The sequence below is a fragment of the Narcine bancroftii genome, chromosome 4 (assembly GCF_036971445.1).
Source record: "Narcine bancroftii isolate sNarBan1 chromosome 4, sNarBan1.hap1, whole genome shotgun sequence".
In the NCBI taxonomy this organism is placed as follows: domain Eukaryota; kingdom Metazoa; phylum Chordata; class Chondrichthyes; order Torpediniformes; family Narcinidae; genus Narcine; species Narcine bancroftii.
In genome coordinates this window covers 103,261,614-103,288,106 of record NC_091472.1, presented here as the reverse complement: position 1 = coordinate 103,288,106, position 26,493 = coordinate 103,261,614, and the positions used below count along the sequence as shown (strand labels likewise).

General features: G+C 43.0%; 1 protein-coding gene across 4 annotated transcripts in view; it reads right to left on the bottom strand.

Moving 5' to 3' along the window:
• mthfd1l (methylenetetrahydrofolate dehydrogenase (NADP+ dependent) 1 like) overlaps positions 1–26,493 on the bottom strand; it is a 198,225-nt gene that overhangs the window by 91,535 nt on the left and 80,197 nt on the right. For all 4 annotated transcript variants that reach the window (XR_011355972.1, XM_069932267.1, XM_069932269.1 and 1 more), the window contains exons 10-18: positions 24,707–24,804; positions 24,134–24,307; positions 22,708–22,844; positions 21,947–21,993; positions 21,340–21,447; positions 19,101–19,175; positions 16,909–17,011; positions 14,745–14,821; positions 195–335 (exon numbers count right to left, since the gene is read on the bottom strand). Coding sequence is in view for 3 of the 4 variants with exons in the window: in XM_069932267.1 (XP_069788368.1) it covers positions 195–335; positions 14,745–14,821; positions 16,909–17,011; positions 19,101–19,175; positions 21,340–21,447; positions 21,947–21,993; positions 22,708–22,844; positions 24,134–24,307; positions 24,707–24,804 (960 nt within the window). In the remaining variant the exon portion in view is untranslated. The remainder of the gene's footprint in view (positions 1–194; positions 336–14,744; positions 14,822–16,908; positions 17,012–19,100; positions 19,176–21,339; positions 21,448–21,946; positions 21,994–22,707; positions 22,845–24,133; positions 24,308–24,706; positions 24,805–26,493) is intronic.

Here is a 26,493-nt window from a genome sequence, read left to right as displayed (position 1 = left end):
AACATCAGCTGGCTGAGTATTTTCCAGCAGTAAAGTGAAGCTACAAGCCTTCCTTTCAATTCTCCCCAGAAGAAGCTGAAAAATTAGAAGCAACTTTCTGAAAGGAGTTAAGTTGATTTTGTACTCTTGGAAAACAGACACCAACACATGGATTTTGAAGGTTTCTAATTTCCGAACTTAATTTGGACACCTACCAGATCTTCTGCTGTAATTGGTCGCCCTTTCATGTCATTGGCAACCACAATCTTTCCAAGTCGGTTCTTCATGTCAGCCAGACTGTCAGTTAAAGCAAGGATTGCCATGAGTTCACTGGCAACAGCGATATCGAACTGAGCCTTGGAGATCAAACACAAAAGAACTGAAGACCAAAGCAGATATCACAAGATCAAGCACTGTAGAACCACATTCGCTTTTTGCCATAGTCATTATAAAATAAATATGGATAAAAGTGAGATAATGTCATTGCAGAATTTTGAATATGAAAGATACCAAAAAGGTTGTAGATTTAAATTGAAGAAGGATGGAATTAAACACTTAAAAATAATGACAGATAATAATTTATATAAGCTTTATAGAAAAAAAAATTACAGAATGGAAAGATCTGCCAATTACATTAATAGGAAGGGTAAATTGTATAAAATTGAAGGCAATGCCAAGACTACAGTATCTCTTTCAATCATTCCCTATTACACTAACTAAAAACTTCTTTAAATTATTACATTATTGTACAAGACAATTCCTATGGAATAACAAAGTACCAAGAATTGCAATGGAAAAGTTAACATGGGACAATAAACATTTGTGACTTAGATAATTCTTCTTAAAATCCCAGAGTCCATCAGCACAAACAAGATTTCTATAATCTTTCTTTGAAGAAAATAAACCCCTTGGTGGATTTGAATGGAACTGAATTCAATAAAAGAGGGGACAATGAAGGACTTTATTTATAAGTGGAATGTTAAGTCAATAACAAAAAAAAATACTATTCTGTATTAATAAACATGATTACAATATGGCAAGAAATAAATGAATGTGGTACATCTCAGAGGACACCAATATGTGAAAATGTACTACAGATACACAATCCTTTATCTAGAACCCTTGGGGGACAGTGTCTTCCAAATTTGGATTTTTCCGGATTTCAGAACAAAAGCCAGCTGTCCCAGATTTAAGCCCACTTAAATCGTGCTGCCATATCCATCCATCCTGCCTCCCTCCCTCCCCCCCCCCACCCCCACCCTGTACCAGCACCAGGAAAAAAAAATGCTAGTTTTTGGAGCTTTCTGGATTTTAGATATCCGAATAAAGGATTGTGTACCTGTACTGCCTTTGAATCTGGGTAACTAAATATTGAATACATGGTAATGACCAAGGAATAAGATATGTCGACCGTCATTATATGGAAGGATCGTTTATGTCTTTTGAACAATTAAGAAATAAGTACGGAGTAGCTAATGGGACTTTCTTTTGCTTTCTCCAGTTAAGATTATTCTTCAGACAAAGATGGGGACCAAACTTGGCTCCATCTGAAATTAGTGAGATGGAATTAACTATTTGGCTGGGGAACACATCTAAATTTATATCTAGAATGTACTTTGCTCTCCAAAATGAAAGTGCAAAATCAGGTTTACAGAGATTGAGAGAGAGATATGAGTTGCAATAATGGAAAGGTGATGGTCTGATTGGTGTTTGGATAGCACGACATCAATTATAAACACAAGATACGGATTAGTGCAATATAATTTCCTACTCCAATTATATCTCACACCACAGAAAGTACATAAATCAAAATTGGAAATATCAGAGATATGTTTTGGATGTGGAATAGAAACAGGAATGTTCTTACAAGCGACATGGTCGTGTGTGAAGGTGAGACCTTTTTAAAACAGGATATAACTGAAATATTAACGGATAATAGGGGCTCTTCACGGATGACCCCGGAGCTTTATCTTTTGGGCAATTTTATTGAAATAAGTAACAAACTAACTAAATTCCAAATTTCATTTATTAAAATAGCTTTAGCTGTGGCTGAGAAATGTATTGCGATTACTTTGAAATCCAATCCCCTCTACAGATAGCACAATGGTAGACAGAGATGAATAATGGGGGGGGGGGGGGGGGGGCGCAAAAAAAAAAAATCACATAAAATCTAATGAAAATATACGATGCATTTATAAAAATATGGAAATCATATTTGGTCTATTTAGGGGCCCAAATATAAAAAAATGTTACAATTATAAAAATACAAGTGACCTTCCCAACAAAGATTTTCCTTTTTAAACCCAATTGCAAGTCCTGACAGTGTTCAGATTTAATCTGTGAAGGGGGAGGGAGGGAAGGGGTTGTTGTTTTTGGTTTGTTTTGTGAGAAAAAAAGTTTTATATATATATATATATATTTTATATAAATATTAATATATATATATTAATATATATATATTAATATATATATATTAATATATATATTTTAATATATATATTAATATATATATATTAATCTTCTTCTTCTTCTTCTTCTTTGGCTTGGCTTCGCGGACGAAGATTTATGGAGGGGGTAAAAAAGTCCACGTCAGCTGCAGGCTCGTTTGTGTCTGACCAGTCCGATGCGGGACAGGCAGACACGATTGCAGCGGTTGCAAGGGAAAATTGGTTGGTTGGGGTTGGGTGTTGGGTTTTTCCTCCTTTGCCTTTTGTCAGTGAGGTGGGCTCTGCGGTCTTCTTCAAAGGAGGCTGCTGCCCGCCAAACTGTGAGGCGCCAAGATGCACGGTTTGAGGCGTTATCAGCCCACTGGCGGTGGTCAATGTGGCAGGCACCAAGAGATTTCTTTAGGCAGTCCTTGTACCTTTTCTTTGGTGCACCTCTGTCACGGTGGCCAGTGGAGAGCTCGCCATATAATACGATCTTGGGAAGGCGATGGTCCTCCATTCTGGAGACGTGACCCATCCAGCGCAGCTGGATCTTCAGCAGCGTGGACTCGATGCTGTCGACCTCTGCCATCTCGAGTACCTCGACGTTAGGGGTGTGAGCGCTCCAATGGATGTTGAGGATTAATATATATATATAATAAATATACAAATTTGTATATTTATGGAAAAATAACAAAAATATTAAAAACCCTCTCACTGTACTGAGTATGTTGTGACAGAATAAACAAAATTGTGAGAAGCCTAGCTACAGTAGTCAGATAGAATATTCCTTCCAGGGTAAAAATGGCACACACTGGAAGACAAGCATCTGAGAGGAGGGGCTGAGGAGTTCAAAGGAGATGGACAGCCCAAGTCTGTTTACACTGGGTGCCTGGAATAGGCTGCCGCAGGTAGTGGTGGAAGTACTGTAGATGTGATAGCAGTGTTTAAGCTTTCAGATCGACTCATGGACATGCAGTACGTGGAAGGATAAAGATAATGTTAAAACTGGAATTGCACTTGACACAGCGATCATAGAGTGGAGGTCTCTTCTATGTTCTACGTAGAGGTAGGCATCCTCATAAATCTCTTCAAGGGATGCCGACCCAGAAGAAGTTCTCCTCTTCAAAGGGGTTCTATGAATCAAGTCAAGTCAAATTTATTGTCATCTGACTGAACAAGTACAACCCGACAAAATAGCCTTCTCCGCTCCTCAGTACAAAACACACATACAACCAGACATGACAAACACTCTAATATTCTGACACTGACAGTCTCTCTCGCTGCTCCCTCTCAGTACTCCCCGCTGCTCTCAAGCTCACCTTTTCTCTTTTGCATTGTGTTCTTACTTCATTCACAGTGTCGGCATTTTCATGGTTTACTCCTCTCACCTTCTGCCTGTATGTGGTCAGTACTCCTCCTTCACCCATTCTTCCCTTTTCACCAGCCTTTTAATATAGGCACCTGCCTGCTTTTTAATCACACCTTGAGTAAGGGCTCAGGCCCAAAACATCAGTTATATATCTTTATCTCCTATGGACACTGCATGACCTGCTGAGTCCCGACAGTATTTCTGTGTGCTTACTACAACCACAGCATCTGCAGACTTTCATGTTTCACTCCAAGGCTCCTTGAATTCCCGCTGATCTCCATCTTCCCCTGACGAGTTCAGGGTTTTCCCCAGTCAGTAGCCCTGGATGAACAATGAAATCCAGAACCTGCTAAGAGCCAGATCACAGGGATTTAAGACCGGAGATCCAGATTGGTACAGAAGGAGCAGGAATGACCTTTGGAAAGCCATCTCCCGGGTGAAGTGGAGTTTCCAGATGAAAATAAAAACAATGAACAAAAAACAATAAACAGTTGTGCCAGGGTCTAAATGACATAACCTGCTGCAAACACAAATCCGGAACAGTAGGAGACAGCAAAGCTTCACTTCTAGATGAAATCAATACCTTCTCCGCCCGATTCAACCATAAGAACAAGGAAAAACCACTACCGTGCATTCCCATGTTCCCTGATGATCTTCTCCTCTCCGTAACGCAGGATGACATGAGAGCTGCCTTCAGGAGGGTAAATCCGAGGAAAGCATCCAATCCGGATGGAGTATCTGGTTAAGAATTAAAAATCTGTGCTGCCCAAAGTCTGGCAGGGCATGGTACCCACCTGTTTCAAACAGGTGTCAATCATACCAGTGCGCAAGAAGAATGTAGTGACCTGCCTAAATGACTATCGACCAGTGACTCCCACGTCATCAGTGATGAGGTGTTTAGAAAGGCTGGTGTTGAAGTATATCAGCTCCTGTCTGAGCGGTGACATGAATACCTTCCAGCTGGTTTAAACCAACTGGTTTACGGCAGATGCCATCTCACTGACTCTACACAAAGCCCTGGAACACTTAGACAGTAAAGATGCTTACATCAGGATGTTCTTTATCAACTACACTTTGGCATTTAACACCATCATCCTCTCAAAACTGATCAGCAAACTCCAAGACCTGGGACTCAACACCCCACTGTGTATTTGGATCCTTGATTTCCTCTCCTCCAGACCACAATCAGTGAGGATTGGTAAGAGCATCTCCTCCATCTGGGCACCACAGAGAGGGCCCCTGCTCTACTCACTTTACACCACGACAATGTGGCTCAGTACAACAATAACACCATCTACAAATTCGCTGATACCACAGTAATGGGCTGTATAAAAAGCGACGAGTTAACATGCAGGAAGGAGATTGAAAACCTGGCCGAATGGTGCACCAACAACAACCTCGCAATCAATGGCTCCAAAACCAAGAAGCTGATTGTTGACTTCAGGAAGGAAAAACCAGAGGTATATGATCCAGTGATCATTGGGGGATCAGAGGTGGAAAGGGTGAGCAAATTTCAGTTTTTGGAATCATTATCTCGGAAGATCTTTCCTGGACCCAACACACTAATGGCATTGTGAAGAAAGCATTTCAGCGTCTCTATTTCCTCAGGAGTTTGCAGAGGTTTGGTATGATACCAGAAACCCTGGCAAGTTTCTACAAGTGTATGGTGGAAAGTGTGGTGACCAGCTGCATCATGGTCTGGTATGGGGACACCAATACCCCTGAGTGTAGAGCCCTCCAAAAGGTAGTGGACACAGCCCAGGACATCACAGGCCAAACCCTCACAACTATCGAGAACATCTACAGGGAACGCTGCCGTCAGAGAGGAGCAGCAATCATCAAAGATCCTCACCAGTCCAGCAAACACTCTGTTCTCGCTGCTACTATCAGGAAAGAGGTATAGATCCTACAAAGACTTGCACCACCAGGTTCAGGAACAGCTGCTACCTCTCCACCATCAGACACTTCAACAACAAACTCAATCATGGACTTATTTAAGGACTCTTACTTTTTGCACTTCATTAATTTTTTTTGTTCTGTAATGCAGTTTGTTTACATTCATTTATTTGTTTACATGTTTATGTTGAGTCAGTTTTTTTTTGGACTCCCAATAAGTGGTAATTCTCCCTTGCCCACAAGAAAAAGAATCTCTGGGTTATATGATGTCATGTATGTACTCTGAGAAGAAATCTTAATCTGATCTGATGTAGCGACTTGGGGCAGTGATCATGAGCATTTTATTCTCCTACTGCAGTCGACTTTTTGTGAGTTTGCCTGAGGTAGTCTGTCATCACAGCATTCAGTGATCCATTCACACTGAAACCCCTGCGGTGCTCAGACTGTGGAGAGGACAAGTCCAGACTTGGCTGCAGGCACGGCCAGTGGGAGGAAACAATAATAATCACAATTGCTCAGGCAGTGATAATTGGATCGGACATGTGGGGAAATGTATGGTGACATCGGAGAGAATCCTAGAAACTTTCTGCACACAACGTGACCGCCTGCTCCATGCCAATTGAGGTGCTGTTCCAAAGTAATCTCTTTTGCCTGATTTTGACCCCATATCCTTCAAAACCTTTCCTATTGAATTCCCTGTCCAAATGCACTAATCGTTTCAACCCTGCATGATAACTTGCTCCAGCTATTCATCATGCTCTGCCCTCAAATATTTAAATCTCTCCCATCCCATCTTAAACCTGTGCTCTCTCCTTCCAGTTTGCCCTGACCTGACAATAATTTTATAAACCTCCATAAAGTCGCCACTCAACTGTCTTTGTTCTAATGAAAATAAGCCCAATCCCTTCGAGGAACCAGAGCCCTCAATTCCAGGCAACATCATGGTGAATTCCTTCTGCCACATTCTTCCTGTCACCTGGTGACCAGAACTAAACACAATACACCAAGTGTGAAATAACCAATGTTTTATACTGCTGCAACAGGACATCTCAACTCTTATACTCACATCTTGAAGGCAAGCATACTAAATCCCTTCTTCTACACTACCCACCCACGTTCCCACTCATAGGCATGCACTCCGAGGTCACTGTTAAAATCAACACCTCTAAGGCCCAGCCATTTGCAGCAAGCAATGGGGGCAATCGAAAGAGAAGAGATGAAGAGTTCCAGCGAACATGTTCATGATGAACCTCCAACCTGTCACTTTTGGAAATCAATTCACTTAATTCACACATGTATATCAATTTGTCTTCGCATCACAGTTGCTGACAAGCCAGCTGTTTAATTCAGTACTCTAGCTCTGGACATTCAGTTCTCAATCAGCCCATGACGTTTACATCACTACAGATTGAAACATCCGATTAGGCTCACATCCTGCTCTTTCTTCACTGCCACACACATTCCCACTCCCCATCAAATCTATTCCCAGCACACTTCCTGGAAATGCATTCCAGATGAAAATACCAAGCTGGTAAATTAATGTTTATTTCTTTATAAATATTTCTTTTAACTTAAAGTGGCTTATCAGTCAGGGGTTAATGCAAGCAATGAGTATATGTTAATCTTGACAATAGTTGGTTTATAACAGTGCATTAGACTGGATCACATTCAATGAAACATTTTTGCCATTTTGCCAGAGGTTGAAGCTACTGAACATCACTAACAATGCAATGCATTGGGAACTTCCTGGATTAGAGTTTATTATTACATACAAAAGGACAGTGTACAGATACACTAAAATTCTGACTTACTTCAATCACACTGATATTCAAGATGCATCTACAAAGAAATCTGAATTAAGTTCTTCAGATTTGATTTTAGGTGTGCATAGGAAATAGGTACTTTTTATTATCTCTTTTTCTGCCTTGGTATCCAACTGCACGAAAACCAACAAGGTCGGGTCAGATACAGCAATGAGCTCTCTGAACCCTTCTCCATTAACAATGTTGTGAAACAAGGCTGCGTTCTCGCACCAAACCTCTTTTCAATCTTCTTCAGCATGATGCTGAAACTAGCCATGAAAGACCTCAACAATGAAGACCCTGTTTACATCCGGTACCGCACGGATGGCAGTCTCTTCAATCTGAGGCGCCTGCAAACTCACACCAAGACACAAGAGCAACTTGTCCGTGAACTACTCTTTGCAGACGATGCCGCTTTAGTTGCCCATTCAGAGCCAGCTCTTCAGCGCTTGACGTCCTGTTTTGCGGAAACTGCCAAAATGTTTGGCCTGGAAGTCAAACTGAAGAAAACTGAGGTCCTCCATCAGTCAGCTCCCCACCATAACTACCAACCCCTTCACATCTCCATCGGGCACACAAAACTCAAAACGGTCAACCAGTTTACCTATCTCGGCTGCACCATTTCATCGGATCCAAGGATCGACAACGAGATAGACAACGGACTCGCCAAGGCAAATAGCGCCTTTGGAAGATTACACAAAGAGTCTGGAAAAACAACCAACTGAAAAACCTCACAAAGATTAGCATATACAGAGCCGTTGTAATACCCACACTCCTGTTCGGCTCCGAATCATGGGTCCTCTACTGGCATCACCTACGGCTCCTAGAACGCTTCCACCAGCGTTGTCTCCGCTCCATCCTCAACATCCATTGGAGCGCTTACACCCCTAACGTCGAAGTACTCGAGATGGCAGAGGTCGACAGCATCGAGTCCACGCGGCTGAAAATCCAACTGCGCTGGGTAGGTCACGTCTCCAGAATGGAGGACCATCGCCTTCCCAAGATCGTGTTATATGGCGAGCTCTCCACTGGCCACCGAGACAGAGGTGCACCAAAGAAGAGGTAGAAGGACTGCCTAAAGAAATCTCTTGGTGCCTGCCACATTGACCACTGCCAGTGGGCTGATATCGCCTCAAACCGTGCATCTTGGTGCCTCAGTTCAGCGGGCAGCAACCTCTTTTGAAGAAGACCGCAGAGCCCACCTCTCTGACAAAAGACAAAGGAGGAAAAACCCAACACCCAACCCCAATCAACCAATTTTCCCTTGCAACCGTGTCTGCCTGTCCCGCATCAGACTTGTCAGCCACAAACAAGCCTGCAGCTGATGTGGACATTACCCCTCCGTAAATCTTCGTCCGCGAAGCCAAGCCAAAGATATTGTGGTGATTTAAAGGAATTTAAAAAAAATATTTTATACACAATTTTAAGTATTAAAATTTTGGCTTGGCTTCGCGGACGAAGATTTATGGAGGGGGTAAATGTCCACGTCAGCTGCAGGCTCGTTTGTGGCTGACAAGTCCGATGCGGGACAGGCAGACACGGTTGCAGCGGTTGCAGGGGAAAATTGGTTGGTTGGGGTTGGGTGTTGGGTTTTTCCTCCTTTGCCTTTTGTCAGTGAGGTGGGCTCTGCGGTCTTCTTCAAAGGAGGTTGCTGCCCGCCAAACTGTGAGGCGCCAAGATGCACGGTTTGAGGCGATATCAGCCCACTGGCGGTGGTCAATGTGGCAGGCACCAAGAGATTTCTTTAGGCAGTCCTTGTACCTTTTCTTTGCTGCACCTCTGTCACAGTGGCCAGTGGAGAGCTCGCCATATAACACGATCTTGGGAAGGCGATGGTCCTCCATTCTGGAGATGTGACCCACCCAGCGCAGCTGGATATTCAGCAGCGTGGACTCGATGCTGTCGACACAGAAAGCCTCAGGGGGACAGAGAGCATCTGTGTTCAAAGAGGGAAAATTAATGTTTCAAGTCAAACACACTTGGTCTGTATTTTGCCACAGTGGTGGTTGTTGCTGACAAAGGATTGCTGGAGGAACTTATTGGGTCAGGCAGCATCCATGGGGAGAGATGGTCAGTCACTATTTTGGGTCGGGGCCCTTTATCAGAGCTCCTTGTCTCAGTCTGGAACATTGACTGGTGGCCATTTCTATCCATAGATCCTATCTGGTGCACTAAGTCCCTTCAGCAATCCTTTGCCGGCTCGAGCTTCCAGTGTCAGCAGCCTTTGTGTTGATCTGATGGGTGTCCCTGCATTAACTACTGGGCTAAAGGTGCAGCCAGTCTGGGGGCATGTCTTCATGAGAAGAATGGGGGTTTTGTCCAGTCCTGTGGCCTTCACAATATTTTATGTACTTGGCTGTTTCTCCGAATCATGTGGAGTGAACCAACTTGGTTGAAGGTGGGCTTACGTTACTGCGGGGATTATGATTAAATGAAACCCCCCCCCCCCCCAACCTCCCTTGTCCGTTCCACTAACACCCTTCCTCCTCCTCTACCCGCCTACAAAGAAAGAAAGGAGGAGATCATCACTTAAAAAGAATCATAATCAAATTTTTAGCTGTGGAAACTGAGACATTCACCACAGCAGATTGGGAGATCAAATTTTAATGCCAAGTGTTTTAAATATGGGCTCCATACTTTTACAAAAAAGACTTGTTCTAAGGTTAAAATTTTTTGGTCACAAGTTAAATCATTTTTAGAGGGGGTATTAAAAGTAAGTTTACCATTTTATCCATTTTTATTTTTATTAGGGGACATTAAGACGATGGCTTTCGGGTTGAGATTGACTATGTACCAAATTGAATTTTTATGTTTGCCTTTGGCGGTTTCTAAAAAAATGTTTGGCTATTACATGGAAATCTGATTTGGCTTTAGGCATGAAAAGATGGCATACTGAAATGAAATCTTGTATTCCTTTAGAAAAGATAATGTATAATTTGAGGGATAAATATCTTTTTTTTTGTAAAAGTATGGAGCCCATACTTAAAACACTTGGTATTAAAATTTGATCTCCCAATCTACTCTGGTGGATGTCTCAGTTTTCACAGCTAAAAATTTGATAGGGGAGGAGGGAGGGTGTTAGTGGAGCAGACAAGGGAGGTTGGGGGGGGGGGGTGGTGGCGGAAGTTTCATTTAATCATAATGTTTGTATCAATATGTTATAACTAATGTCATATGACTTAAAATTGTATATAAAATATGTTTAAAAAGATTCATCTCCAAAAACAGTATTCTTTAAATCACTACAATATACCAAGGCAGAAAAAGAGTTAATAAATAAAAGGATAGATAAAGATATATTTATGGTTGCAGATGGTGCAAGAATAAATGTTTCAACTGTGCAGACAGATCTTTTGGAAAGTATAAAATTAATTACCATCATCCACAAAATATACCCATATAACTCATCCCATTCAACATGGTCACTCTCAATTCTGACTACTCAGTTCCATCATCTTTACCAAAAATTAAAATTATGTTACCACAGAAAATGAGGAACATTCCAAATGCCAAACAAGGCCATTTGCATAACCTAACTTGTCAAAACAGAACAAAAGATACAACTGGACAAAGCATCCAGCATTAACGTAGGGACTAAATGTAAACCAATCCATTCAACCAGTTGACTTTGCAAAGACTTCCTCAGAAACATCCAGGAATAAATATCAAATTGGGGAGCTAACTCCAGACTAGTCATAATCAACTTCAGAATCATCCCATTCAAAGTACTGGATTTTTCCATCATAGTCCCTGGGCATGTAGCATCCCACCAGATGACAGAACTATCAGAGCAGCACAGATCAGGAAATGCACAGGCAGGATGGAGTCAGCCTTGCAGTCTTCAACATCGACTCCAAACACCAATAATTCTTATGACATTAGTAGTTGGCCACATAGGCTTACAGAGAAGCAGTTGGGAGGCTCATCAAATGGGGACCGAACAACAAACCAAGCCTCAATGTGGCCAAGACAAAGAAGATTATTGTGGACTTCAGGAGGACGAAGGTCAAACATTCTCCACTGCATATCAATGGTTCCGTCAAGGAGAGAGTGAAGAGCACAAAGTTCCTTGCTCTGCATGTAATGAATGACCGATCCTGGACCCACAACACCTCCTAAGGAGGCTGATGAGGGCAAGGGTACCAGGTCCCATTCTTGACAACATTTTACAAGAGCACACTTGGAAGTGTCCTGTCTGGTTGCATCATTGTGTGATAGCTGCAAAGCATTGGACCGAAAGTCAATTCAGAGGATCATCAAAATGGCTGCGAAGATCATTTAAGCAACATTTCCTGTCAATAGAGTGAAGTGACTACTCAACCGACATCTGGTCATGCATAGTGGGGAACAATGAAGCAGAAGAGGCCCCAAGAACACTCCAACAATCAATAATGGCAGAGCTCAGCATGCGAAAGTCAAAGGCTGAAGAACCCCAAACCCACGTTTGTGCAGAGTAGATGATGCATCTCTGTTTCCTCCAGAGATCCCCGCAGTAACGTAAGCCCACCTTCAACCAAGTTGGTTCACTCCACATGATTCGGAGAAACAGCCAAGTACATAAAATATTGTGAAGGCCACAGGACTGGACAAAACCCCCATTCTTCTCATGAAGACATGCCCCCAGACTGGCTGCACCTTTAGCCCAGTAGTTAATGCAGGGACACCCATCAGATCAACACAAAGGCTGCTGACACTGGAAGCTCGAGCCGGCAAAGGATTGCTGAAGGGACTTAGTGCACCAGATAGGATCTATGGATAGAAATGGCCATCAGTCAATGTTCAAGACTGAAACAAAGAGCTCTGATAAAGGGCCCCGACCCAAAATAGTGACTGACCATCTCTCCCCATGGATGCTGCCTGACCCAATAAGTTCCTCCAGCAATCCTTTGTCAGCAACACCCACCACTGTGGCAAAATACAGACCAAGTGTGTTTGACTTGAAACATTAATTTTCCCTCTTTGAACACAGATGCTGTCTGTCCCCCTGAGACTTTCTGTCCTTGCTTCTGGCTAACTATGGCATCCCACGTTTAGCCATCGACATTGCTATTGAATGGCAAGATATCCTAGTTTGGGTGTCACCAAGATCACTTTGCTCACAATCTTGGTTTAAACACGGAGACAAACTCCAGAGGAGAGCAAAAGCGACTGCCTTTGACATCAAGACCTTGAAGAGAGCTCAGGCCTGAAACGTTGGTTATAGCTTGATTAGTTGCTGCAAGACCTGCTGAGTTCCTCCAGTATTTCTGTGTTTTTGACACCCTGGTAAATCGGAGGACAAGGAGGGCATCAAATAAGAAATATTGGAATGAATGGTGTCATATCTCACACAAAGAAAGATGGTTTGGGCTTGTTGCTGAATCATCCCAGCCCCAAGACTTCATTGCAAGAGCTGCTCAAGGCAGTGTCCAAGACTCAACCATATCCTTGGTCCTTGCTTCTTCATCAGTGACACCCCATCCATTATAACCTCAGAAGTGTGGGCATTTTCTGATGATTGCACAATGAGCTAAGTCCCTATCCTTTAAAGAAAATTGCAGAGAACAAAGGCACGATACTCTGGGAACACACTCTTGGAACTCATTCTGGACATCCGAACACTCCAAAGTACACGGAAGAGCAAATGTGTAGCAAATTCTTACAGGATGTAATGAAGAGTTGGCTTCATCTTGGAGATGGACTCAACATGTGCAAAGGGACAGGATTCCTAAAATGTGCATTTGGGTGACTTAGCCAACAGGCATCAAGTCCAACGCTATTTTTTGACAGGGAGAGGCAGGAGAGGGAAAATTACAGACCCAGATTTCGGAATGAGGCTGAGCAAGTGGAAGAAGCACAATAAAGGAAGTATCTTCATGGTAGTCATTCTACTTAAGTTAGATTTAGCATGAAAGCTAAAAATAAAATATTCAAAAAAAAGTTTTTAGCACAGTCACGGAACAACATTAGTAAAACTCTGAATGGGAGTGGGCAGCAGAGGCCAGTTTCACTTGGTTTTGAAGTCATTTAGCAAAAGTGAGCTGGGACTCCACAGGGCACAATACTCAGACCTGTACTTTTGTGTGATGTTATTGATTTAAACCAGACTGCAGGGGATGATTAAATAAAACTTTGCTGAGTATTTAACAATGAGGAAGAATGTTTTAGATAGTAGGAAGACGTTTTGACCAGTTGGAAAAAAATTAGTATGTAGAACTTAATTTGGAGAAGCTCATGGAAATGAGGGGATAACCCACAGGATATCATAGGAATGTGGTACATCCAGAGATCCTTAAGAAGGCAAGAAAGAAGATTTGATAAAATGTTTAAAAGGGCAAATTAGCAGAGGCACAAAACACCAGAGCAGAGGTTATGCTCAAGTTACAAACAATTCCTGTCAGGCCAATCTGAGGGCAGCTTGGTCATTGCATTTCAGGGAAGGTACAATTGCCCTGGAATAAGGTGGTGGTGCGGGGGGGGGGGGTGGGGGGGGGTGGGGTAGTAGAGAGATTCAAGAGGGTATTGGCAGGAGTAAAAAATATTTTCCAGGATTAGATCAGCTGAAGTTATTTTCTTTTGGACAGAAGAGGCAGAGGGAATATTTAATTGTGGTGTACAACAGCACGGGGGCTGTAAACATCAAGGTTAACATTACTCTGAGCAGATCAGAAAGTAATGGGCAGAAGAATGAGAGGGCATTGAGAGAAAATCTGTTTCACAAGAGGGAACTTAGGGTCTTCACCTCAGTGAATCAAGGCAGAAACCTTCTTCACTTTTAAAAAGTGCTCAAAACATACATCCGAAAATGTACGGTCCAGAGCTGGAAAGATTGCGAAGCCCTTTCTCATTGGGACAGATGTGGTCAGGTGGGTTTGCTCCCACAACACCTCTCTGTCATATTCAAATGCATCGGACTCACTCAGTTGGTCTATTCTGATGGCACCTCCCAAACCTCTCCTTTCTACCATTGAAGACAAGGGCGGCAGGACCCACAGAAGCAGAGCACATCTCCCTTCCATGAATCCACTGTCTTGACATGGAAACAGCCAGTCCTTCATGGTCACTGGGACTAAATCCAATGGTTAGCATAGATGTGATATGTTGAAAGGCGCATTTCTGTGCTATGCAGTTCTTTGACAATTAAGGTGGTGGCTCAGGACAACCTTCTCGGGCATTTCAGAAGAGAAAATAGATGTTGAACCTGCTGAAAACCTCTTGGATCCAGAGCAAGGTGCAGGAGCAAACTGTAACCACTGTTAACCGCCGCCCAATGTACAAACCCGTCCATACCTCTCTGACAAATCCTCTCTCGGTATTCGATTGCCCAATTGTTATCTTGCGCAGGAAGCGATCATTGGTATCAACCACTGAAAAATAAAATGAACACAAATACATTCTCATTTGATACATTGGCAGAAACTGAATTCCACACCAACAATGCAAAATATTGCCGAGTTTTCTCTTGAACCAACGTTGCAAGTTGCAGTCAGACACGAATTCAAAGTTGCCAATGAGATGATGGGGCGTGAGCAGAATTCCATTTGACCAATTTTCACAAGTCCCAGAGAGAAACCCGGATCATTAACTTGCCTTATCTTTACCCACTCTGACTGAACTTTATTCAGCAGTAAGCACTATCCATCTTGTACAACCACTGGTTAGCCTGTTCACACAAACACATCATAAGTGATTTAAATCACTTTTACAAGACAGCTGCGCAGGATCTTTCCTGGTTGTCTGCCACTGTAATTCTAGGGCATCTTCACCATCTCACTCCATCTATAGCCTCCTGCATTGTTACATGGCCCGACGCCAGCTCAAGAAACAATACATAATTTCTCGTCTGATCACACTTCAATTCGCAGGTGTCAATATTCAATTCTCCAAATGCAGAAGAAACTCACTGGTTACCTAGCAGTACCAAAAGGTAATCAACGTTTCGGACTTCATCAGGAGTCAGGTAAAACAGGTAGATGTCTGAATAAAAAGGTGGGAGGAGAGGAACGGAGCACAGGCTAACAGTTAAGAGGTAATAGGTGGGAACATGTGGAGGGGGGGAGAACAGAAAGAAGCTGAGAAGTGGTAGGGGAGAGGGTAGAGCGAAGCACTCAGATAGAAGTCGTGAGGAGATGGAGGAAAGGAATCAGAAGATGGGAGGGAGAGAGAGAGAGAGAGAGATTTGGGAAGGGGTTAATAGAAACTGGTAAAGTCAATATTAATGCCTCTGGAGACTGTTAAGATGGAATAGAAGACATTGTTCCTCCAATTTGCAGCAGACTCGGTTTGGCAGAGCATGAGGCCATGAATAGACATGGTGGTGTGGCAATGGTATGTCGAATTAAAATGGTTGGCCACTGTGAGATCCATGTTATTGCAGCGGACAGAATGAAGATGTTCATTGTGCCAGTCTGTGTCCAGTCCCTCCAACGTAGAGGAGGCCACAGTGGGAGCACCGGATGCAGCAGATGATCCCTGCAGATTCATAAGTGTCACTTCATTTGAAAGGACTGTTTGGGCTCTGAATAGTGGGAAGGGAGGAAATATTGGCACGTGTAGCACTTCCTGCAGTCACAGTGGAAAGTGTCAAGGGGGCGATCAGTGGCAAAATATCAGTGGACGAGAGAAATGGAGGGAGTGCTTTTTATTCTTGACATTTAATTCCCCAGCTTCAGATGACTTGCATTTTCACTGTGATTGCATCATATCTGACCCTCGCTTGCCATTCCTTTCTTCTTTCATTTGTATATCCTGACTCACTAGACCATTCAACGCAGACCTCAACATTAGGAGCACGTTACTCAGACAAAGCAGCTCAACTGTCCACTTAACTGCTTCATTACTTCACCCAAACACAGTATATTTTCCTTGTGCCTACCCGCATTTTCCCTGCCATCCAGACTAAGTTGTGATGAAACAATTTCAACTCAAAGCGTTAACCTTTGTTCTTCCCATAGACTGACCCGATGAGTGCTTCCAGTATTTGCATTTTTATTTCAAATTTGCTATTTTTTATTTAATAGATTAGCATCGTGAGTGTGCAAAGAACATTCTCCAGCCCTGAACACTGCTGCGTTATGTAAACCATCATCACAAAAACATCATTAAAACAAAACACTTATTCATGGCCTCCTTCCTGGGAACAGTTGACTGCTGTGTTCCTTAGCAAGAGGCAACCACAATTCCACAAGTTCTTCAAGACTGCAATGCCATGTTGGATTCACACACAGGATTCAATGCCAATGTGACCACATGACAATAACAACTCTAATGCATTTTTATTTCAGATTTCTACCCTGTCTGCATTTTTGTTTAAATTGAAGATTCAAACACCACAGGGCAAAGAGCAACCCCAGGGCTTGCGTGAGTGACTGACATCTGTTGTTATACAGCATCTATGCTTAAAAAGAGTTGCAAAGCCAAAGCCAGGTTTTATTTTTCACGGAAGGGCACTCACCTCTTTGCCAGGTAACTGTGGAAGGATCAAGATCCAAACGAACAAACCTTGTGATCTCCTCCACTGTCAGTCCATGGGGGTCCTTCTTCTGGATTCCCAACCGCTATATGGGGAGAAGAAAGGCACAAAACATACAGAGCTGCAAAAGAGTAGCTAGCAGGACTAGTCATTAAACAAAAATAAGAAAGATTAATGGGATTCACAGGAGCCAAGAGACTACAGGTGAGTCCTGATCCAAGGTTCTAGACTCTGCTCCAAGACACTCGATCCCTAGCCTTTCAGCTTCATGGATAGACTAGGTGGATGCCTCTACCGTCACACCATTCATTAAAAAAATAGTTGAATTTCATTTAATGGATCTGGATAAACTCTTATGTTGCTGTATGTCCCCATGTTAATTTTATATACAGCAGTTAAAAATGTTCAAATAAATTATTCATAATTTTCAAATGCTACTTTTTAAAAGATATGAATAAACAGTGAAAGGATTGACAGCACAAAGTTTCAGATAGATCCATGGGCTAAACCCACTCATGGATATGACAAGGTGGCACCAGTTTGTTGAACAAAATCCAATCCATTGTCTCCTCTGCCTGGATCAGCCATTAACCTTCCCTGGTTGCTAGCAAAAATAGAAACCAAGGCAAGCTTATTTTCTGTCTCTCTCTCTCTTATCTCCACACCCTTCACTTCCCCCCAAAAAATTAGGTTTTTGCCTTGGGCCTTAAACAGTGAAGGAGCAGCTTCTAAAGGTTTCTAATACACAAGTGCTGGAGAAACTCAGCAGGTCACACAGCACCCATAAGAAGGAAAGGGTAACCAATGTTTTGGGCCTGAGCCCCTCATCAAGGTATGAGCAAAAAAAAAGGGAGACATCCAAATATCAAGACGAGAGGAAGAGAGGAGAGGAGGGAAGAAGGGGCAGGGGGTGGTGCCCAGGCTAACACAGGTGAATAGAGGTAGAAGTGTAGAAAAGAAAAATACTGATAATTGATGGGGGAAGAGGGCAGCTCTTTGAATGGAGACAGAGGGTGAGGGATAGGGATACACGGGTGAAGGACCCAACAGAAAATGGAGGTCAATGCTAATGTCATCTGGCTGGAGAGTGCCCAGACAGAATACAAGGTGCTGTTCCTCCAATTTGTGGGTAGCCCTGGTTTGGCAATGTATGAGAGGCCATGGACAGACATCAGTGTGGAAATGGGGTGTGGAATTATAATATTACGTTCAAAATAAGTGACCAAAAAAATTATTACCAAGTCGTGTTAAAGGAACTTAAATGGAACAAGATGGCTCTGTTTTCAGTAATGATTTTCAAAATCTCATCTCAAATTAGCTGATTCATGAATTATAATTCACACCAAAATCAATATCCAATTTGCCACTAATAGTTTGTTGATATTAGGTTTTACAGGAGCTCCATGTAAGCCCCTCGTTATGGTCCTTATGCCAATCTAATGAGCACCCAGTGCTTTTAATGTTTTGGGGCAGTTAAAAGTCAAGATATTTATTCAAGTTACAAAAGATCACAAAAAGATATTACAAAACCAAGCTGGGTAGCTAAACATCAGTCCCATTTGGAAACAACTCCAGATACACAAAAGGCTAATGGAATCACCCATTAGTGCCTTACCGTTGTCGTCAGGAAACTAATTTGTGAAAGTCAATGTGGTACTTTTTCGTCTTCCAGAAGATTTTCCATGGGGAGCAGAGGAACTAAAATAGGGAGCCCTAATTTGATTAATGATGCTGAGTGGCAGGACATTGATGCATCCATGAACAAAGCAGTGTTAAAATTCACACGCAGCAGGTTGATATTTATTGAAATGGAATGTACTCAGATAAGCACAGGTCTACAGGAATAATTCAGATGCGCAAGTGCTGCAGTAAGAAATTACTGCGGTGCTCAGCTCCCCTCCTCCAGCCTCACCGACACTCCATCACCTCCCATTCCAGCGTCTAGTGCAGCAACTTTTAATCACCATCACCTGTAAAACCCGTCACCACACTCTCCTGACACTTATTCCAATCTCCACTAACCTTTCACCATCATCGGGATACAAGGTCAGTTAACGCAGTCTGGCCCCTTTAGCCAACACACACTCCCACACGGCGGTGTGGAGAAAGGAAGAAGAATTGTGATTAAAACACAGGAGTTGGAATAGTAATCAAAATTAAGATGCTTTACTCACTGCCAGTCGAGCAAGCTGGATGGCAGAGAAATGTCGCTGTCCATTGACGGTGGGCACTAAACGATTATACAGAGCCTAGAAAAATACCATAATTATAGTATAAAAACTAGATGATCAACAGGGATGCCACACAAATCTCCAATTTGAGAAAACATACCCAGTTCACACAGACTTACGCTGCTGTCTCTTAAATATCAGAAACTAAAAATGACTTATGGAAAACACTTTCAATTATATATAAAATATTGTACATTGCATGACCACTGTGAGCTAAAGGAGTTCTACATCCACTAAAGCACCTCCAAGTACAGTCACTGCATTTGTGTGGGAACTCCCCATTTGCACACTAAGTACACAATTACGATATCTGCTTGCATGACACCATTTGAGGAACAGGTGTCCTAAACATCAATCCAAATTTCCCTCTGCATAATCGCAGTAAAAGACTGCCTTATCTTGTGTGTTCATGGGATATGGACTGTCCTGGTAAGACCAACATCTATCCCCCATCACTGATGATCTTCTGAATCTGATGGCTTCCTCAGGCATTCAAAGACAATTGGAGTGAACCACACTGCTGTCTGAGTCAGGCACTCCTTGAGGAGTATAGAACTCAAGGGAATTTTTTTTTATTTACTCCAAGGTAGTTTCTTGGACACCAACACTAGTTATGTCTTATTTTTAACTTGATGATTTATTACAAATTTTAAATTTCAAAATGTGAAATTAAAGGGATAAGAGTTCAAAATAAATCTGATGCTACTATTTACCCAGAGTTGAAAGTCCCTAATTTTAAGTTTCACTTCAGAGCAGATTACTTCCTTGGTACTGCACTAATCAGGCTCACCTGGGACCTAGGAGAGCAGCAGCAATGTTAACCCATACAAGCCTAGGGCCAGAAGGAAGATCAGGTTACCAGGGAGAAAGGTTTGGCAAAAGTAAGACCAAAATTCTGTGGCAACTGGTCCAACTAATTCTTTGTCCCCCCTACTGCGAGGACTAATAACCTGAAGATGCTAGAAATACAGATCAGAGGAAATAGGACAGGCATCAAGAACTGGCTGGATTGGACAGTTAATGTGTGGCAGAAACCGGAACTGAGGGCGTAGACTTCCTCTAGATGGCAGGAAAGGACCTGGATCATTTAGTGTGGTACATGAGGCAGGTGTGGATCATGCCCTGCTCCTAGAGCACTTCATCTGGAGAGTGCTACGGATCTTGTCCACAGGGATACAATGACAAATCTATGGATGAAGTGTAGAAGAAAACCCGCTGGTATATGGTCCTCACCCTGATGGGTCCTTTCAGTATGGCTGTATGAAGCAATGCCAAGATACTCTTATGTATACACTACTTGCTAAGTTCCTGTAGCTAGTAATGTCATTGATGCGCCTGGCCACTTTGCTGTTGTGAGCCTCCTCTGGAGCATTTTTCTGGACCACCTATGGTCATCTGTAATCATACATTCGTCAGATAATGGTCTGAAGGCCTTCAAGCCCCTGCAGGGAAAGAAGATGGTTGAAAACAGACTGCATCCACCGCCAACATCTTGCTTGGCTGGGAGCAAAGGGCACTGCCCACCAGATCCTCCGTGCACAGAGTTTCCACATGACAGCACTCAGTCTTCAAGGTGGACGAGTTACACATGCAATGGCCATCCGTTTCTCAGAAGAATGTTTGCCAGGTTGGTCAGGAAGGAGATGGGGTGGAGGGGGGGGGGGGGGTGGGGGGAAGGTCTTTGAAGGCACGTCCAAAACAAAGTGAAGAATCTTGTTACATACCTACAGACCATTCCCAGGGTATCCACTCAGATCAATGCTAATTTCTCCTTAAGGATAGACACATAGGTACAGATATAGCCTGGACTGTTCCCATCTCATTCAATGGAAGAAGCTAGCCCCTGTGCATCACAGACTGGTAGGTTCCAACGTCCTTACTGATAGACACTAGCTTGGTTCAGCCACCACAGTCTCTGGGGAAACAGCACAGGCTGAGGGCCTTCCACAAACACACAGAGGGGTTGGAATCCAAACCCTTGGACATTTCCATCAAAAATATATACTGTATCAGGAAAACCTCAATGTCCTGTGAGATATGATTCAAATGTGAAAGATGACACCTTTATATAAGATTATACTGTATGTACTGCTTACTTTATGAATAAAACATAAGTGAGAGAAAGAGAGATAGAGAAAAAACATGCAACAAGAAGAGAATGCGTTACCAGAAGATTGCTCACCTGGTCTGACTGAGTTGCTTCATGAAACATTCTGGCATCAATAGCTGCTGCCAACAAGTTATTAGCTGCTGTAATTGCATGAATGTCCCCAGTTAAGTGAAGGTTGAACTGAAAAGCAAAATGAAAACAATTCATCGTGACAAACTTAAAACACAAATGCAAAAGCTATTATTTGTGCATCACACAATTTCCTTTCTGCATTCAGCTGATTACATTTTGGTGTTGCACTCAGCTCCAAACTGAGTGACTTCCATTATCTACCAATCCTGAAGGAAATGCTGAATTAAAGAACTCTCGGCAAATATTTTCTCTCCTCACCTACAGTGTGGATAAAGGTGGAATGTCCCAACAACTCAAGAAATGTCTGAGCAACATAATATTGAGTCAAAGAGAATAGAGGTACACAGTGAAGAAGGGCTAGAAGGATACGCCTGCAAGAGAGACAGTAGCAGGAGGCTTTACTGAGCATAAACAGAGGCATGGTTGTGTCAAACCGTCCACTTCTTTTCAACATACTCTGATAAAATGCAAATCCATGAATGCTTGAGATTCTTAAAAATGACTGTGAACCAAGGGCATCAGAATTGTTAAATATCAGATCTCTCACCTCCTCCATGGGGATGACCTGAGAGTATCCACCACCTGCAGCTCCACCTGCAGAGAGACAATCATCAGTAATATTGAAATGTAACACAGATTCCAATTGGCTTAACATTTACATTTGACTTCTTGACCCATAATTGTACTGTTAAACCCAAGATTTAATGATCCAGAAAAATGGCTTTTAAAAAAAAATTTAAAATGAATTAGTAACTGGTGTATGTTAGCAGTAAAAGTAGATGCAAAGTTGCTATAAGTCATAAAAGCCCAACTCACTTGCAAATTATATGTCAGGTAAGAAAATTTGCTATTATTAATAAAGTGTAATTCCAGTTCCACACAAACACCACCCACTTGTGCCTTGATCAAGGGCTCTGATCCAAAACACTGATTCTCCCCACAGATGCTGCCTGACCCGTTGACTTCCTCCAGCCATTTGCCCATGTGTTTCACCACCTGCACTTTAACCCCTCTTTGAATCAACATGATAAACTGCACAAATTTGTTGGAACAGTTCATGAGTTATAAATGCCATGATTGTAGCAGAGAATTATATGGTAGCCAAAAAAAGCAAATAAAACAGGAACAATTAGTACCATAAAAGGTTCTGCAGAAACAAGCTTCCAGATCCAGTGAAGGTGGCATCAGTGAACAATTCTGCACAGTGTTACCCAGATATGACCCATGAGCATATCCAATGAATGCACAATTTCACTATTTGCCCAGGAGATAAACTTCCTTTGCATGCACTTCTTTTAAGATGGTTACCTTTAACACCGAACGTGGGCCCCTGAGATGGCTGTCTCACACAAGCAAATGCATTGACATGGAGATGAGCTGCCAGAGCTTGAACCAATCCAATTGTCACTGTACTCTTCCCCTCTCCCAGAGGAGTTGGGGTAATTCTAAAGAAAAATCACACCGATGAAAATATATATTACGGTATATTGTTAGCGTAACAGCTCAATTTGAACAAAATGCAAATCAAAAGTTCCTGAACAATAACCATCCAATGAATACAATTTCCCACCAAAAAGGCCAAGAGAGCTTTCACAGATAAAACATTACTCCAACAAATTTGAGCATGAAGTCTAAACTAACATTTTCCTGCAAAACTACAGGAGCACTGCATAGTTAGATGCAACGCCAGGTCAGTTACACAACTGGAAGAACTGCTGCCTCAGAGTTCCCACGACCCAGGTTCAATCCTGACCATTGATATTGACTGCATGGAGTATGCATGTTCTCCCTGTGACCACGTGGTTTTCCTCAGAGTTCTCTGACTTCTTCCCACTTCCCAAAGATGTGCAGGTTGACAAGTTAACTGGCCACTGCAAATTATCCACGAGGGGAGAAAAATTACCTTGGCCAGATTTCATAACGAGGGTAAACTGAATCTTGGTTCCCACGGTGCAGAAACAAAAAGTCCTTCAGCTCAGCAAGTCTGTGCCAACACACACATTTTACACCAAATCCCATTCTTCTCCCCGCATCCTAACCACCCCCCACCCACCTCCCAGATCCTATAGCCTGTCCACATAGAGCTGTCCACATCTGATCCTATAGCCTGTCCATATGGTCAACTAACCTATCAACCTACACGTGGTCTTGCCAATGTTTGAAATCACTGAAGGCCAACCCTCAAGATGGTTATTCAACTTGAGATGATAACCATCTCATCAACAAGATATTAGCAATGACTGAATTTACATCAAAGAGAATACAAGAAAACCGGCTCTTCAGCCCAAATGGGCTTTGCCTGCATTCAACATCCACACATCATCTAATACGATCCACAAGTCCTGCCACTCTTTATACTGATGTCCAGTTTCACCCACCGCCCCCCCCCCCCCAACCCCACACCATTCACCACATCCTGATAACTCAATGGATAGAAGTTGGTCTTCAATTCTTAAATGGATGTTAGTGATCACATTTACCACTGTAATTAGGGAAGGTTTTGAGCCAGTCTCAACTTCATGGACAGAAATGGTCACCCTCTGGACTGCAAACTTGAAGTCCCCATTAACTGGGAAATTCTCTCTCGACACAAGAAATTTTACAATCATTTGTGGTCGCAGCCAGGTGTCTCTCCAAAAGACTTCAAAACAGTTCCATATTATCGAAACAGCAGCAGGAAAAATTTAAAAATATTTAACGTGAAAGAAGAAGAAAGTAAATTAAATGATCCTACCCCGCAACCAATACATATTTTCCATCTTCCCGTTCCTTCAATCTATCCAAGAGAGAGAGCTTTACTTTTGCTTTATTCCTTCCGTAGGCTTCTATTTCTGTTGGACGCAGCCCAATCTCTTTGGCGAGGGTGCTGATGGGCTTTGGAATCTGTGCTCTGGAGATCTCAATGTCACTGAAAACATTTGAACAGTGGATTCATACCACATCAGGAGCTCCAATTGCTTCCACAACTACACATTCATAATCAAGTGCTTCCAAACATAGCATCACCCACAGTAAAACCGCAGGGACTTTGCTGCCGCTGGACTGACAGATTTTCTGGACTACTGGATTTTATTTTGTTAGTTCTCCCACCACCTTGTAATTCACTTTGAAACAAAACCAATGTTACACAGTGAGCTTTCAGGGAAGCTCGGGGGAATTAGGATGCTGGCAAGAAGACTGGGATTGTGGCATACACCCCCAGGTGAACCACTGGGATTTCTGTATGGTCAACTCTGGGGATGCAGTAGGAATACTCTGTTCAAGCTAGCCACTGGAACACCAAAGTAATTTGGCTTCAATAGCTTACCTGGGGACAGGTGAGACAGCATGCAATTGGAGTGGCTGAAGGCTCCATCTCTTGAGTTGTTGTTGTTTCAGCCACCTGGTACTACTTTCCACTGTGTTCTGTGAAACATTCAAAAAGTGAAATACTGTTCACAGATTACAAACCCAGCAAGAGCCTGACAATTCAGCTGGTAAAATGCACTCATGGTTTCCCAAGACTTGTTAGTTGCCACTTATAAAAAGATTAAATAAATTATTGCAATGACATGTGCTAGAGAACAATCCACCACGTCCATGGAGATTCTTCAACATGATTAAGCACATCAAGACTCTTTAACCAAGCTTGAACAGAGCTTGACAAGTTAGCACATGTGCCCAAAAAGCTTCGTCAAAGGACTAAGAACTTAATGAAGAACTTCATCAACGAAAGATGAAGCAAGAGACAGAAAGAAGCCTTGGTGTGGAATTGGCAGAGAAAGCCTCAAAGCCCTTCATTCTTTTCTGGACAATAGACCCAGCCAGTTCCCCTCCACCACCACCCTCCTCCGGCTAGCAGAACTTGTCATCACTCTCACAAACTCCTCCTTTGACATCCCACTTTCTCCAGGTTACGGGTACCCGCATGGGCCCCAGCTATGCCGGATATTTTGTCGTCTACGTGGAGCAATCCATGCCACAAGCCTACACAAGCAAGGCCCCTCAACTCTTCCTCCGCTACATTGACGACTATTTTAGCGCTGCCTCACACACCCACGATGTACTCGCCGACCATCCACTTTGCTGCCAATTTCCCCAAACTTAAATTCACAAGGTTCATCTCTAGCAACACTCTTCCTTTCCTCGATCTCAGTCTCCATCTTGGGAGACAAACTCTCAACAGATATCTTTTACAAACCCACCAGCTCCCACAGCTACCTCAACTACACCTCTTCCCACCCTGTCCCCTGTAAGGATTCCATTTCCTTTTCTCAATTCCTCCATTTCATCTGCTCCCATAAAGACTTCCATGTCAGATCATCAGAGATGTCCTTCCTCCTTCAAACAACTTAGCTTTCCCTCTACCGCCATCAACTCAGCACTCACCCGCATGTCCTCCATTACCTGTACATCTGCCCTCACCCCTCCACCCTCATAAACAGGGACAGGATTCCCCTTGTCCTTATCTACCACACTGCTAGCCTCCACAATCGTCTGCCATTTCTACCACCTACTACATGATCCCACCACTAGACACACATTCCCCTCTCCACCTTCTGCTCCCTCCATGGCTCCCTTGTTGACTCCTCTCTCCCCCTAATCATCCCCTTGGGACATACCCTTGACCACAGGAAATGCTTCACTTACGCCCACACCTTCTCACTCAGCACCATTTGGCGCCCAAAAACAGTCCTTCCAAGTGAAGCAACATTTGCTTGTGAATCTGCAGGGGTCATCCACTGCATCTGGTGCTCCCATTGTATTCTTCCCTACATCCGAGAGACTGGTCACAGACTGGGAGACCGCTTTATTGAGCACCTCAGCTCTGTCCGCCACAATAGTGCAGATCGCCTAGGGCCCACTCATTTCAATTCCCCGTCTCATGCCAGGGCAGCATGGTTGGCATAGTGGTTAGTCTTTGCAGTGCCAGCAATCATGACTGGGGTTTGAATCCAATGCTGTCCTTAAGGAGTTTGTATGTTCTCCCCATGTCTATGTGGGTTTTCCCCAGGAGGCTCCGGTTTCCTCCCAATATTCAAAACTTACTATGTAGGTCAATTGAGTGTAATTGGATAAAATTCCCTTGCTGACACGTCTGTTCATGGTCTCATG